The following is a 14,541-nucleotide window of genomic DNA, read 5'->3' as shown; positions in this document are numbered from 1 at the left end:
ATGGTTTACAAATATTTTTTCCCATTCAATAGGTTACCTTTTTACTTTGCTTATTGTTTCCTTGATGCACAGAATTTTTCAATTTTGATGTAGTCCCATTTGTCTGTTTTCACTTTTGTTACCTTCGCTTTTTTTAACATTTAGTTATTTATTTTTGAGAGAGAGAGGCAGAGAGAGACGGAGACAGAATCCGAAGCAGGCTCAGAGTTGTCAGTGCAGAGCCTGATGTGGGGCTCGAACCCACAAACCATGAGATCATGACCTGAGCCAAACTTGGACTGAGATCATGACCTCAGCCGAAGTTGGATGCTTAACTGATGAGCCACCCAGGCATCCTGCCTTTGCTTTTGGTACCCTATCCACGAAATCATTGCCAAATTAAGTGTTGTGCAGCTTTTCTGCTGTTTTCTTCTAGGTTTCTTCTAGTTCTTATGTTTAGGTATTTATACATTTTCAGTAATTTTTGTATTTGTATAGCGTTTGGGTCCAACTTTATCCTTTTGCACATGGATATCCAGTTTTCCCAACACCAGTTTGCTGAAGGAATCGTCCTTTCATTATGTAGTTTTTGAACCCTTGTTGAAATAATATGGCTGTATATGCAGGCATTTATTTTTGAGCTCTCTAGTCTGTTCTATTAGTCTATATATCTGTTTTTACGCTAATATCATACTGTTTTGATTATGGTAGCTTTGTAATAAGCTTTGATGTCAGTAAGTTTGAAGTGTCTAGGTTTGTTTTTATTTCTCAAAATTATTTTTGTTATTTAGGGAGCTTGGAGGTTATGTATTAATTTTAGAATGATGTTTTCTATTTCTACAAAATATATCATTGGATTTTGATAGAGATTGCATTGAATTGTTGGATTGGTTTGGGTAGTATGAGCATTGTAATGGTATGTCTTAATCCATGAGCATGGGATGTCTTTCCATTTCTTTGTATCTTCATTTCCTTTTAGCAATACAGTTTTCAGTATACAAGTGTTTCACCTTATTAGTTAGGTTTATTCCTAACTATTTTATTCTTTTGGATGCTATAGTAAATATGATTGTTTTCTAAATTTCTACTTTGGATTGGTCATTGTTAACATATAGAAATGGAACTGAATTTTTGTGTTGATTTTGTATCCTGAAACTGTTAAAATTGTTTATTACTTGTAATAGCCTTTTGTGGATTCTTTAGAGTTTTCTACATATAAGATGTCATCTGCAAACAGAAATAATTGTATTTCTCCTTTTCCAGTTTGGATGCCTTTTATTTCTTTTTCTTTTCTAATTGCTTTGGCTAAGTTTTCCAGAACTATGTTGGATAGTGAGAGTGGGCATACTTGACTTCTTGATCTTTGATGGAAAGCTCTCCGTCTTTCTCATAGAGTATACGTTAGTTGTAGGTTTTTCATATACTGCTTTCGTTATGTTGATGTAGTTTTCTTCTATTCCTTGCTTTTTTATCATAAAAGTGTGTACAATTTTGTCAGTTGCTTTCTCTGCATCAATTGAGATGATCGTGTGTTTGTCCCCTTCACTTTATTAACATGGTACATTACATGGACTGATTTTCATATGTTGAAGTATATTTGCATTTCAGGTATATATCCCCTTGGTCATGGTGTATAATATTTTTAATCTGCCATTTAATTTGGTTTGCTAATATTTTGTTGAGAATTTTTACATTACTATTAATATTATTATTCTGTAAGTTCTTTTTTCTTGTTAAATCTTCATCTAGTTTTGGTATTAGAGAAATGCTGACTTCATAGAAGTGCATTTGGAAGTGTTCCCTTCTCTTCAGTTCTTTGGAATAATTTGAGGAGGATTGGTATTAATTCTTCTATAATTGTTTGATAAAATTATTCAATGAATTTGGGGTGCCTGGTGGCTCAGTCAGTTAAGTGTCAGACTTCAGCTTAGGTCATGATCTCATGGTTCTTGGGTTCAAGCCCTGCATCCGGCTCTCTGCTGTCAGCATGGAGCCTGCCTCAGATCTTCTGTCTGTCTCTTTCTGCCCCTTCCCTGCTTGCATTGTCTCTCTCTCAAAAATAAATAACCATTTAAAAAATTACTCAATGAAGTCAACAACTGGTCCTGGGCAGTTTTTGGAGTGGGAGATATTTGATTACTGATTGAATCTCCTAACATGTTATAGGTCTGTTCAGAGTTTTTATTTCTTTATGATTCAGTCTTGGTTGGTTATACGTTTCTAAGAATTTATTCATTTATTTTAGGTTATCCCATTTGTTGGCATGTAATTGCTCATAGTAATCTCTTATAATCCTTTTTATTTCTGTCCCATTATTTTTTAATATTACCTCTTTCATTTCTAATTTTATTATTTCAGTCATTTCTTTTGTTAGTTTAGCTAGAAGTTTATTGATTTTGTTGCTCTTTTCAAAAATGCAAATCAGGAGACTATAGATGCTGGAGAGGATGTGGAGAAACAGGAACCCTCTTGCACTGCTGGTGGGAATGCAAATTGGTGCAGCCGCTCTGGAAAGCAGTGTGGAGGTTCCTCAGAAAATTAAAAATAGACCTACCCTATGACCCAGCAATAGCACTGCTAGGAATTTATCCAAGGGATACAGGAGTACTGATGCATAGGGGCACTTGTACCCCAATGTTTACAGCAGCACTCTCAACAATAGCCAAATTATGGAAAGAGCCTAAATGTCCATCAACTGATGAATGGATAAAGAAATTGTGGTTTATATACACAATGGAATACTACGTGGCAATGAGAAAAAATGAAATATGGCCTTTCGTAGCAACGTGGATGGAACTGGAGAGTGTGATGCTAAGTGAAATAAGCCATACAGAGAAAGACAGATACCATATGGTTTCACTCTTATGTGGATCTTGAGAAACGTAACAGAAACCCATGGGGGAGGGGAAGGAAAAAAAAAAAAAAAAGAGGTTAGAGTGGGAGAGAGCCAAAGCATAAGAGACTGTTAAAAACTGAGAACAAACTGAGGGTTGATGGGGGGTGGGAGGGAGGGCAGGGTGGGTGATGGGTATTGAGGAGGGCACCTTTTGGGATGAGCACTGGGTGTTGTATGGAAACCAATTTGACAGTAAATTTCATATATTAAAAAAATAAATAAATAAATAAATAAATAAATAAAATTATATTTTCATAAAAAAAAACAAAAACAAAAAACAAAAATGCAATTCGTGGTTTCATTGATGTTTTTCTATTTTTATTTCATTTATACCTGCTACAACCTATTATTTCCTTCCTTCTGCTAATTTTGGGTTTAGTTTGTTTTTCTTTTTCTAGTTCCTGGAGGTATAAAATTAAGTTATTGATTTGAGATCTTTTTTTTTCTTATGTAAGCATCTACCTCTATGAACTTTTCTCTCAGTCATGCTTTCACTGCACCCCATAAGTTTTGGTATGTTGTGTTTTCATTTTCATTTGTCTCTGAATATTTTCTTTTAAAATTTTTTAAAAATTTTATTTTTTATTTGTTGTCTGTGAATATTTTATGAATTCCCTTTTTATTTCTTCTTTAATGCATTGGTTGTTTAAGAGTACATTGTTTAAATTCCACATATTTGTGTATTTTCCTGTTTTCTTTCTGCTTTTGACATCTAGTTTCATTGCATTGTAGTCAGAGAAAATACTTCATACCATTCCAGTTTTCTTAAATGTTAAGAGAATGTCAAGACTTGTTTAGTGGCCTAATATATGGTCTATCTTAGAGAATGTTTCATGTGCACTTGAGAAGAATATACATTCTGCTGTTATTGGATGGATACTTCTGTGTATGTCTGTCAGATGCATTGATCTTTAGTGTTTTTCAAGTTCTCTGCTTACTTATTGATCTTCTGTCTAGTTGTTCTATCCATAACAGAAAGCAAGATATTGAAATCGTGCAATATAATTGTGTTGTTGTCTTTTTCTCCTTTCACTTATGTCAATCCCCTTCATTTTTAAAGGGTAGTTTTGTAAGATTTAGTGTTTTGGGTTAAAAGTTGTTTTTCTTTAAGCTCTTGAAATATAGCATCCCACTGCCTTCTTACCTCTATGATTTGTCATGAGAAATTGGCTTTTGCTAATCTGATTGAGGATTCCTTATAAGTGATTAGTCTTGTTGCTTTCAAGATTGTCTCTTTTTCTTTGACTTTTGACAGTTTCATTATGATGTGCCTCAATATCAATCTCCTTTGCTTTTATTCTGTTTGAATTTGTTGACCTTTGGAAGTGTAGATTCATATCTTTTATAAAATTTGGAAAGCTATTGGTTGTTATTTTCTCACACATACTTTGTACCCCTTTCTCTTGCTCCTATTCTTCTGGAACTCCATACATGTGATGATATATAAGTTGATGCTCCACAGGTCTCTTAGGCTTTGTTCATTGGTCTTCAGTCTTTTTTCTTTTTTCTTCTCTCTTCTCAGACTTGTTAATTTCAATTGGTTTATCTCTAATTTCACTGATTTTTTTTCTTCTGCTTAATAAAACCCACTGTTGAACTATTCTGGTGAATTTGTCATTTTAGTTATTGTTCTTTTCAGCTTTAGAATTGATATTTGGTTCCTTTTACTAATTTCTATTTAATTATCACTGTTATTGGTTTGGTGAAACATTATTCTTCTGGTTTTCTTTAGGTCTTTGTCCATGGTTTCTTTAGCAATTTGAGCATATTGAAGAGATTTGATGGGTGGTGAGAGAATACAGCATACAGGAATACACTTCATGGAATACATGGGTGAAGTGAGCATCCAGACTAGAGGAGGACACACCAGATGGTGCATGGATGGAAGGCCCAGTGAGTGTATAGGAGTATCCAGCAGGAAGTGCATTGGTAGAGGAAATACACGGCCTAGAGTAGACTCAGCAAGAGGCATATGTGGAGCATTCAGCCAGAATAGAGGAGAATATGGTAGGGTGATTAGGGGTACAGTGTGTAGGTAGTCAATGGCTAGGAACTGGCAGGAGGTTGTTGAGTGGAGGATGCAGCCAGCATAATGGCAGACGTAATAGAAGATGAATTGCTACAGAGTACGGCCAGCCTAAGGTAGAACCTGTATGATATTCTGGTTTAGAGGGAGAAATGAGCTTAGGATAGGATTTACCAGGATGTGCATGTGTGAAGGAAGCATCTATCATAGTTTGGGAATTGGCAGGAGGTGAATGACTTTGTTCCTGAGAGGGATATTACTGGGAAAAAGCTCTAGTCTCTTGTTTCCCCTTTAGCTTGAAGGCTGGACAATTCCTAGTCTAGTAGTTATTTTTAAATATATAAATTTTTGTATATCTTTGTCAGTAGAGGGTTTCCAAAAGGAATTAGGGCCATAAATATTAGATCCCTTTCTTTATAGTTGCCTAAGTTGATGAACCAAGAGCTTATGTTGTATTGATTCAGATTTTTCAAGCATGGCATCCTTATGATGTTGAGTTAGAGCATGAATCCAGAGAGGGGATCTGTATGACAGTTTATGTTCTGCTTTTGTATGATTTTTCTATTAGGGGCTTTAGTCCATTAGTAAAACTGGTGACTAAAGCTAGAACTATATGGTCATTTGGAGAGAGACCTGAGAAATCTTTCCAAATATTGTTAACCTGTGTTTAAAGTTGGAGACGGATTTGTCTCATTGTTGTCTAATTCTTATATTTGTGACCAGTCAAATTTGGAAATGAAAGCCAAGGGGATATAAACAAGAAGATTGTCACCAATGTACTTGGCTTTATGAAAAGAAATTATGCCATCAGAATGATCTTGCTTGTTGTGTCTCACCTAGACCCTTAAAACTAAAGGGTGACATCCTGGATCCACAAGGAGATTGACCAGTTGGTAAAGGTCAGGAGGCCTTGGTGAACAGGTTCTAAGGAATAGCCTGAACTGAGTGGAAAATTCCTCTTGGTTTGTTCAGTGATCCAGAACATATTCAATGATGGCATGAATATCAGAGCGAGACCAGGGTTTGAAAATCACTGTCTCAGTTGTTTCATCTTGGGTTCCTTGAACTCATTGAGAGTCCACAATGGGAGGAGGGAAGCCTGAAACTCAAGTGACTCTATGTATCTGTGGGGAAGACTGGGAAGGGGAAGGTCTTGTTGGGGTACAGAGTTGAAGGATGACAGAATGAAGGATTCAAGGGGGCTAAAGGTTAGGTCAAAAGTGGTTTAAAAAGGGGAAAGTAGAAAGGGGGTATGATGGAAAGAGAGAGGTGGTAGAGGACTTTGGGTAAGGAAGATGGTCTTTAAAGGAAATAATGGTTCCTGAAAAGATATTGTTGGAGATGGGCTTTTCTGCCTCTTCATACTAGACAAAATAAACAGAACATTGTTTCGATGAGGACTTAGGTAGGGATCCCCTAGTAAGTGAACCAGTTTGGAGATCATCCAATATCCCCAAAGAGAATGTTCAAGTTTTGTGTTGTCTTTATCAAAATTTTGCTCTTTTTGGAAAATTTAGGTGGACGTAAAACTGAAATGATGGAGCATGTATCCTCTGTCAGAGCGGTCTAGAGAATATCAGTAAATTTGAAGGTTTTCCAAGATAATGAAATGAACACCTCTCAGTGCTAAAGGACTTGGTCTTAAATCCAAGAAGTGATTTCCCATTAAAGAGTCAGGGTCATTAACCCCACTCACAGGAAAGACAGAGAAACAGGACAGTAAGAAAGTAAGGGGGAAATAAAGTTAAATCTTTTCTATGCTAAAACAGACAAATGTCAGAGCAAAGGATACGGAGTTGTGACTTACCATGGATCTCAATTTCCCCAGCCATGAAAGGACTTGAGGGGCCCTGGAGACTAGCATATTAACTGGGTGAAGATGATGGGCTTTAATGAGACAGTCACCACTCCATCTGAGTCATGTCACCATAGTATCAAGATTTAAAAAAAGCAAGCCCAGTTATTAGCAAAGAAAGGTTTTATTAGGAACTATTGCAATAAAGAGATGCTCAAAACTTAAGGCAGAAACATCTCAGAGTGAGGGCAAATAAGAAAGCTATTGTATGCAAAGATTGTCGGATAGGTGGCTGTCACAGGATGGGCATGCTGAAAACTACTTGAGTATTTCTTGAACATTGTAAAAACAGAAAAATCTAGGCAGGAAGTGTTTGTTTTTATGCATATGAGACAGACATCTGGTCTTTGAGATGGAGGAAACAAATTAGAGTTTGAGAATATCACCTAAAGTTGAGGGCTTAGCTGTCCTAGTAAACCAGGCTGAACTTTTGTCAAGTACGACATTTGATCAGCCTTGTCCAGAAGGACCTTAAGGGAGGCGCTTACTTGCAAGGTGAAGCCGATTTGGGGGATAAGTTGACAGGAAGTGCATGTTTTGGGAGCTTCCAACTTAGGGGAAGATTAGAAGGATATGCGTGAATGAAGTTTATGGGAATTCTAGGACAATTCAGCAAGAAGTAAATGGTGCAGGGAGTGTCCAGCTTAGGAGATAACTCTGCCATAGGTGCTTGAATAGCAGGTGTAGGCACCTAGGGAAAGAAATGGCAGGAATTGCCTGGGTGGAGGTGCATCCCAGCCTATGGAAGACATGGCAGAGGGTATGTGGATGCAGAATATACCCAGCTTATAGGAGGGAATCTGATGAGCTGCATGGAAATAGGATTCAGACAGCCTGTAGAAGGCTTGACAAGATATGATGGGTTGGTAGAAGTATATGGCCTAGAGGGTCACTCTAGGAGTTGCACATGTGGAAGATACAGCTAGCCTTATGTAGCCTCTAACAGGAAGTGCATGAGTGGAGGAAGCACCCAGCTTAGGACAGCAGAAATTAGGAGAAGCATGGGTGGGGAAATCATTCTGCCTAAATTAGGATTCAGCAAGAGGTGCATAACTAGAGGGTACAGCCAGTCTGAGCACAGTGTGACAGGAAGTTCATGTGTGGAAGAGTTTGCAGCCTCTGTGAAGACTCTAAAATAGTGCATGGATAGAGATTGCAGCCAGACTAATGAAGGTTAGAGTAGGAGGTACATGAGTAGATAGAGCATCAAGTCTAGGAGAGGATATTTCTAGTCTAGGAAGTATATTGTTGGAATGCACAGCCAGCCTAGGTGAGGATTGGGCAGGATATGCCTAGAAGGAGGGAACATCCAGTGTGAGAGAGTTCATGGCAGGTGATGCATGAATGGAAGGTATAGCAATCATAGGAAAGCATATGGTGGGGGTGTAGTGGTGTGGGGTGCAGCCCATCTAGGGTACACCTAGAAGGAAGTGCATGGGTATAGAGATCATCCAGCCTTGAGAAGGACTTGGCAGGAGGTGGAGTATGCAGCCAGATTAGGGTTGGATCCAGCAGGAAGTACTTGAGAGCACAAACAACCCATTCATAGGTTATTGAAGAAAGTGCATGATTAGTATAGCCAGCCTAGGATATATCTGGAAAGGAGGACTTAGGTGGAGAGGGCACTCAGGATTGTAGAAGACATGGTGATAGAGACATTCAAAGAGGGAGTATTCTGCTCAGAGAAGACCCAGCTGGAGGTTCCTGGGGTAGAATGTATCCAGACTAGGGGAGGATACTATGGTCTGAATGTTTGTGTCCTCCAAAATTTGTATCTTGAAATCCTAATGCCCAATGTGATGATATTAGTAGTTGGGACCTTTCAGAGGTATTTAAGTCATGAGAGTGGAGCCCTCATGAATGGAATTAGTGCCCTATAAATGGGACTCCAGAGGGACCCCTTGCCCTTCTGCCTTGTGAGCACACAGTGAGAAGTCTGTGACCCAGAAAAGGGCCCTGATATGACCATGCCTGTGCCATGATATTGGACTTCCAGCCTCCATGACCGTGAGCAGTGAGTTTCTGTTATTTATAAACTACCTTGTTATATTTTAATATAGCATCCTGAATAGATGAGGACAGAGGACTTGGTGTGAAATGTATGGGTGGAGGATTTAACCACTTATGGTGGGATGTGGGCAGGGATATGACAGGAGGTGCATAGACATATGTTGCAGCCAGCTTAATGTATTTTCTGACAGGAAGTAAATGGATGAGGGAAGAATTCAGTCTAAAGGAGGATTCAGCTGAAATGCATAAATTGGTACAATCAGCCCAAGAGAGTTCCAACAAGAAGTACATAGGTGAAGGGTGCATCCATCCTAGGTGAGGCCTCACAGTAGGTATAGGTATAGAGAGTGCAGGAAGCCTATAGGATATGGTGGGAGCTGCATGTATCCAGGTTGGAAGAGTATTCTGCAGGAGGTTCAGGTCAGGGTGTATAAACTAGAAAGAGGGACATAGTAGGTGGTGCATTGGTGCAGAATGCAGCCAGCCTTGTGGAGGACTTGGCAAGATGTTCTTGGCTACAGGGTTAAGTTAGCCTAGTCCAGGGGTGCAGCCAGAATAGGTTGGACATGGCCACTGGTGACTGAATTCTGGATGAAGGTGATGTATGAGGGATCTGGAAGGAGGTGATGTGTGAAGGCAGACTAGGGGATGACTAGGTATAAAGTGCATGGAGGAAAGGAAGTAGGAGTTGCACGAGTGTTTGATTCTCAGTCTAGAGAAGAATCTACCAGGAACATCAAGAGTGAAGGAAGTATCCCAATCCCACCTAAGGCAGAATTCATCAGGAAGTGCATGAATGGAGGGGGATGCCTGCCTTGAGGAGTCACCCTACTGGTGAATTGGTACTGGTACTTGGGTGAATATGAATGACTGTATGAAGGCAACCTATTAATAAAAGTGATAATGTAATATTTAATAAACACAATATTTAAATAAACCCTTAACACATGTAGAAATGTAGGGTATTTGTTTAAGGAGAATAATTGAAAACAGGTAAATTAGAAATAAAATATACAATGTTATTTTGGTGAGATAAGAAATCTCTGCTATTTGGGACACCTGGTGGCTCAGTTAGGCATCTGACTTGGGCTCAGGTCTCACTGGTGTGTGAGTTTGAGCCCTCCACGGGGCTTTTTGCTGTCAGCGAGGAGCCTGCCTTGGATCCTGTCTCCCTCTCTCTGCCCCTCCCCTACTCATTCTCCCTCTCTCTCTGTCTCTCTCTCTCAAAAATAAATAAAACATTAAAAAATTATTAAAAGAAATCTCTGCTATTTGAACAAATTAACATATAGGGTGAAGAGTGAACTTTCATGACATTTTAAGAGCAGAGAAGCCCTTCAAGGAAACTAATTTTTACAGAGAGAAAACCAAATTCTAGCCTTGTATTACTCTAATACTTGATTCTAAATGAACCACAAGCTTAGTTTTACAATCTTATGAATAAGCTCATCAAAATGGAGACAGATTTGGCAAAATTTTAACAGATTTATGCTTCTCTTTATTTATCTTGTCTTGACCTTTCTTCAAGCTGCAAAACCTTACTACTGTGGTAATGAAAGATGAGTGGAATAATGGTTCAATTTTGTTAAAAATAAATTCGTATTTTTATAATGTTAATAACTAGAAGTAATGCTTTCTTTAATCAGTAAGCCTATATAAGTTGAGGAAAAACATGCCCAAGTAGAAAAAAAATGTGTTTATATTGTACTTGACACTGATGAATCAGAGAAGATATAGTTATTTTTATTAAACACTAAAGATTAAAGTAATCCTTTTCACTGAATATTGAAATTATATGAATTGAAATTCTTTAGAAACTTTTTGTTTTACTTCCAATATAGTTAATACACAGTGTTATATTAGTTTTAGGTTTACAGTATTGTGATTCAACAATTCTGTGCACCATCCGGTGCTCATCAAGTGCACCCTTTAATCCCCATCACCTATTTTGCCCATCCACCCACCCACCTCCTCTCTGGTAACCATTAGTTCTCTATAGTTAAGAGTCTGTTTCTTGGCTTCTCTCTCTCTCTTTTCCCCTTGCTCATTTGATTTGTTTCTTAAATTCCACATATGAATGAAATCATATGGTATTTGTCTTTCTCTGACTTATTTCACTTTGAATTCAGATTCTTGAAATACATTCGTGTTTGTTTCTTCAAGAATTTTTTTTAAATCAAGTACCTTTAAAGGGTCAGAAATTTAATTTCATTATTTTCAGGGTATTTTAGAAATACTCAATTTATATAAGCAATTATTCATCTAGATATATCAATCAGAACAGAGCCTCTTTAATTTCCAAGATGTGGAGGTAGGAACTTTATATACTCACACAATCAGAGATGAAGTCATTTCTGAATTATAGACACATACATGTACAGGCACAGTGAAATAAAGGTTATAGCCTCAATTCTACAATTTTAATCATGGGTCAAGTATAAACACAGAAACAGTAAACCTCCCTGGTACAGATATCAAGTACTTGTTCTGCTCCCAGAGGGCATGAAATTCTGCATTTATTTGCACTAAAAATAGACAAACAAAAAGACTGACAAACCGGATTCTCTGTTGTCTCTCACCCAGTGGGGACCAGATCTCTACAAGCCATCAATCTATTTAGGAAGATCTCCAGATGGTGGGACCATAAATATGAATTGTCACCACATGACCAAACAATTGCACTTTTAGGTATATACACAAGAAAATCGAAGCCATATGTTAACACAAAATCTTGTACACAAATTCTTATAGCAGCATTATTTATAAGAGTCACAATGTTGGAAACAGCCTAAATGTCTATCAGCTGATAAACGGATAAACAAAATGTGATCTATGCATACGATGGATGATTTTCCAGCCATAAAAAAAAATGAAGTAGTGATAGACATTATAATGTGGACAAACCTTGAAAACATGCTAAGCAAAAGAAGCCAGATACAAAATGTCTCACATGAGCCCGTTTATATAAATGTTTAGACTAGGGAAACCAATATAGACAGAAAGTAGATTGTTTGCCAGGGGCTGGTAAAGAGTGAGGAATAAGGAGTTACTGCTTTAATGGGTAAAGGGTTTCTTTTGGGGGTTATGAAACTGTTCTGGAATCAGAAGTGATAGCATCACAGCATTGTGAATGTATTAAAAGTACACTGAATTGGGGAGCACCTGGGTGGCTCAGTCAGTTAAGCATCCGAATCTTGATCTCAGCTCAGACCGTGATCTCAGGGTTGTCAGTTCAAACCCTGTGTTGGGCCCCACGCTGGGTGTAGAGCCTACTTAAAAACAAAACAAAACACTGAATTGTACACTTAAAAATGGATGGCCAGAATGGTGAATTTTATGTTATGTGGGCTTTACCTTACCAATAAAATGAAAAGAAAACAAAAACTCAAATTCCCAACCATGGCTGTCAATAGCCGAGAATAACTTACTGGCTAAAAATGAACCCAAAACAAAACAGAAACACTAAACAGGAAGAGAGAAAAACAAATTATAAAAAGATTTAACAATGTAATAATTGGTATACTGGAGTCACACTGAAGAGCCAAGAAAAGACATGCCCGGGCTTTCAGTGTTCATGTGGTCCACATCTCCGTTATTGAAGATTACCTGGCTCTGCTAGGTGGAACAATTGGACATATGGGTGTTTCAGAGCTAAAGATAATTATGGAAGAAGTATAAAATCATGGCACTTAGACAGACATGAACACATGTTGAAAAAATTTGTTTATCATATGAGCAAATTGGCAGATTTCATAACTAGTTCACAAGAGAATCCAAAGAAGAGAAGCAGGAATATTGATCAGAAATAGTGAGAGGAATGTATAAATGGAGGCAAAATTGGTTTGATTACTGTGTGAGAGGGGGATGAACTGAGCCTGCCTTGGAGGTCGTGCATGTCTGTCACTGACCTACAACTTAAAAAGGGACAAAAGAGAGTTTGAAGACAACGTAAGGCTGGAATACCTGGAGTGGTGTCCTATAGCCAAGGAAAAAAATTCACTGAAACAAATCTTTTGCTAGAATACTGCAGTCAAGTAGAATGTTCAAGTTCCCTCATAAAGAGGGTCCAGTGCAGTCAACAGGGAGACCAGGTTTCTGTCATGGATGTTTCCAGGCCAGTCCTGAGCAGGGCACAGTGACATCAGCGACACCAGTGACATCATAATGTCGGAGGTGTCATATAAGCAGCTCCCTGACCAGTGAGGGGCACACTTGGTAGGAGTCGGCGCCGGCATCCTGCCACCCTCGGGCCAGCGGGACGGTCAGGCCGGGCCGATCGGGTTCCAACCCAGCACGAGGCATGTCTGGGAGGCACCGCCGCCGGCACCGTCGCAGACGGAGTAGGCACGCGGTGTCCCGCTCCAGGAGAGCCGAGCTGCAATTCCCGGTCAGCCGCGTGGAGCGTCTCCTGCGAGAGGGTCGCTACGCCCTGCGCCTGAGCGCGTCCACCCCGGTCTTCCTGACCGCCGTTCTCGAGTACCTGACGGCCAACATCCTGGAGCTGGCGGGCAAGGAGGCTCTGGACAGCCACAAGATGCGCATCACCCCGGAGCACGTGCAGCGAGCCCTGGGCAGCAACCAGCACCTCAGGGGTCTCCTCGAGAACACCACCTCCCCTCGGGTGGATGGGCTGCCCCGAGTTCGGAAGTGGTGATGCCCGCGTCCCCGAGCCGGCCCCCTCGTCCGGACCCCGAAGCCGCCCACAGATGAGGGAGGCCTGGCCTTGTGTCTGCACGTGACATTAAAGGAGTTAACTCCAGGGCCGTGCCTCTGACCGGTGTCTGTTTCTGTCATTCGGAGGTAGCTGGAGGTGTCTGTCAGACATCCGGGAGGAGACCTCCCACGGGAGGTGGAGGGTGGATGGGCGGTCAGTGTGGGATGCTGGACTCGGGCATTTCGGGGAGCGGTTTCGCTGGGGACAGTGCAGGAAGCGGCCCTGAGGGAGTAGCGGGTCAGGGGGAAGAGACTTCCTCACTGGCGCTGAGCCAGTCCAGGCTTGTGAGGCCAGGAGGCTGGCGGGGTGGGGGTGGCTCTCCCAGGCATGTTGAATGCCCAGGAGGGTGGGGGCTGAAGACCACGACTGAGGTGCCACAGGCCTTATTCCTGACCGGAGACCATGTGGAAGTCAGGAGGTGATGGCAGTGGGGGTGGGTGGGGAGGGTGGCATAGCAGCCGACACGCACTTAACGGGCCAGGGCTTCGCATGAAGATTGAGGAGCGACGGGGAAACCATGAAGAGGTACACGTAGAAGGAACTCTGCTCAGGTTGATTTGATGGCCTTATACCCCGCCTCATTCCGAAAAAGGGCTCGAGGTAGGGATTATTAGCTAGTGCTGCGGTACTCTGTGGAGTATATCCTTCTGCCCTCTCTCGCGGACGCTGGTCAACCGTATAGTACTATGAAAGGTAGCATCTGGCCTAAGACATGCGATCCTAGACGTTCTTTTTAAAAACCATTTGTTAATGTTTCTCTATTTTGAGAGAGAGCATACAGGGAAGGGGCTGAACGAGAGGGAGAGGGAGAATCCCAAGGGAACTCCCTACCACCGGCGCAGAGCCCGATGCGGGGCTCGATCCCAGGGACTGTGAGATCATGACCTGAGCCAAAACCAACAGTCAGACCCTTGACTGAGCCTCCCAGGTGTCCCAATCCTATGAAGTTCTTAATGGTTATTGTTAATAGATTTATTTAGAAATATACTCCATTATAAACTCCTGTAGTAATCTCATTCTCCATGAAACACCTAACCCGTCTACGATCATATACTTGATGG

The 14,541-nt window shown here is 40.4% G+C and overlaps 1 protein-coding gene across 1 annotated transcript; it reads left to right on the top strand.

Moving 5' to 3' along the window:
- The first annotated feature begins 12,854 nt into the window (after positions 1–12,854).
- LOC109259330 (histone H2A-beta, sperm-like) lies at positions 12,855–13,439 on the top strand. Its single transcript, XM_019436892.2, has one exon. It carries the CDS (start codon positions 13,067–13,069, stop codon positions 13,418–13,420), a length of 354 nt encoding a protein of 117 aa, XP_019292437.2. The 5' UTR covers positions 12,855–13,066; the 3' UTR covers positions 13,421–13,439.
- The last annotated feature ends 1,102 nt before the right edge of the window (positions 13,440–14,541 follow it).

Source organism: Panthera pardus, unplaced genomic scaffold, assembly GCF_024362965.1.
Source record: "Panthera pardus isolate Hobbes unplaced genomic scaffold, ASM2436296v1 HiC_scaffold_27, whole genome shotgun sequence".
In the NCBI taxonomy this organism is placed as follows: Eukaryota; Metazoa; Chordata; class Mammalia; order Carnivora; family Felidae; genus Panthera; species Panthera pardus.
This window is presented reverse-complemented; position numbering and strand designations above follow the sequence as displayed.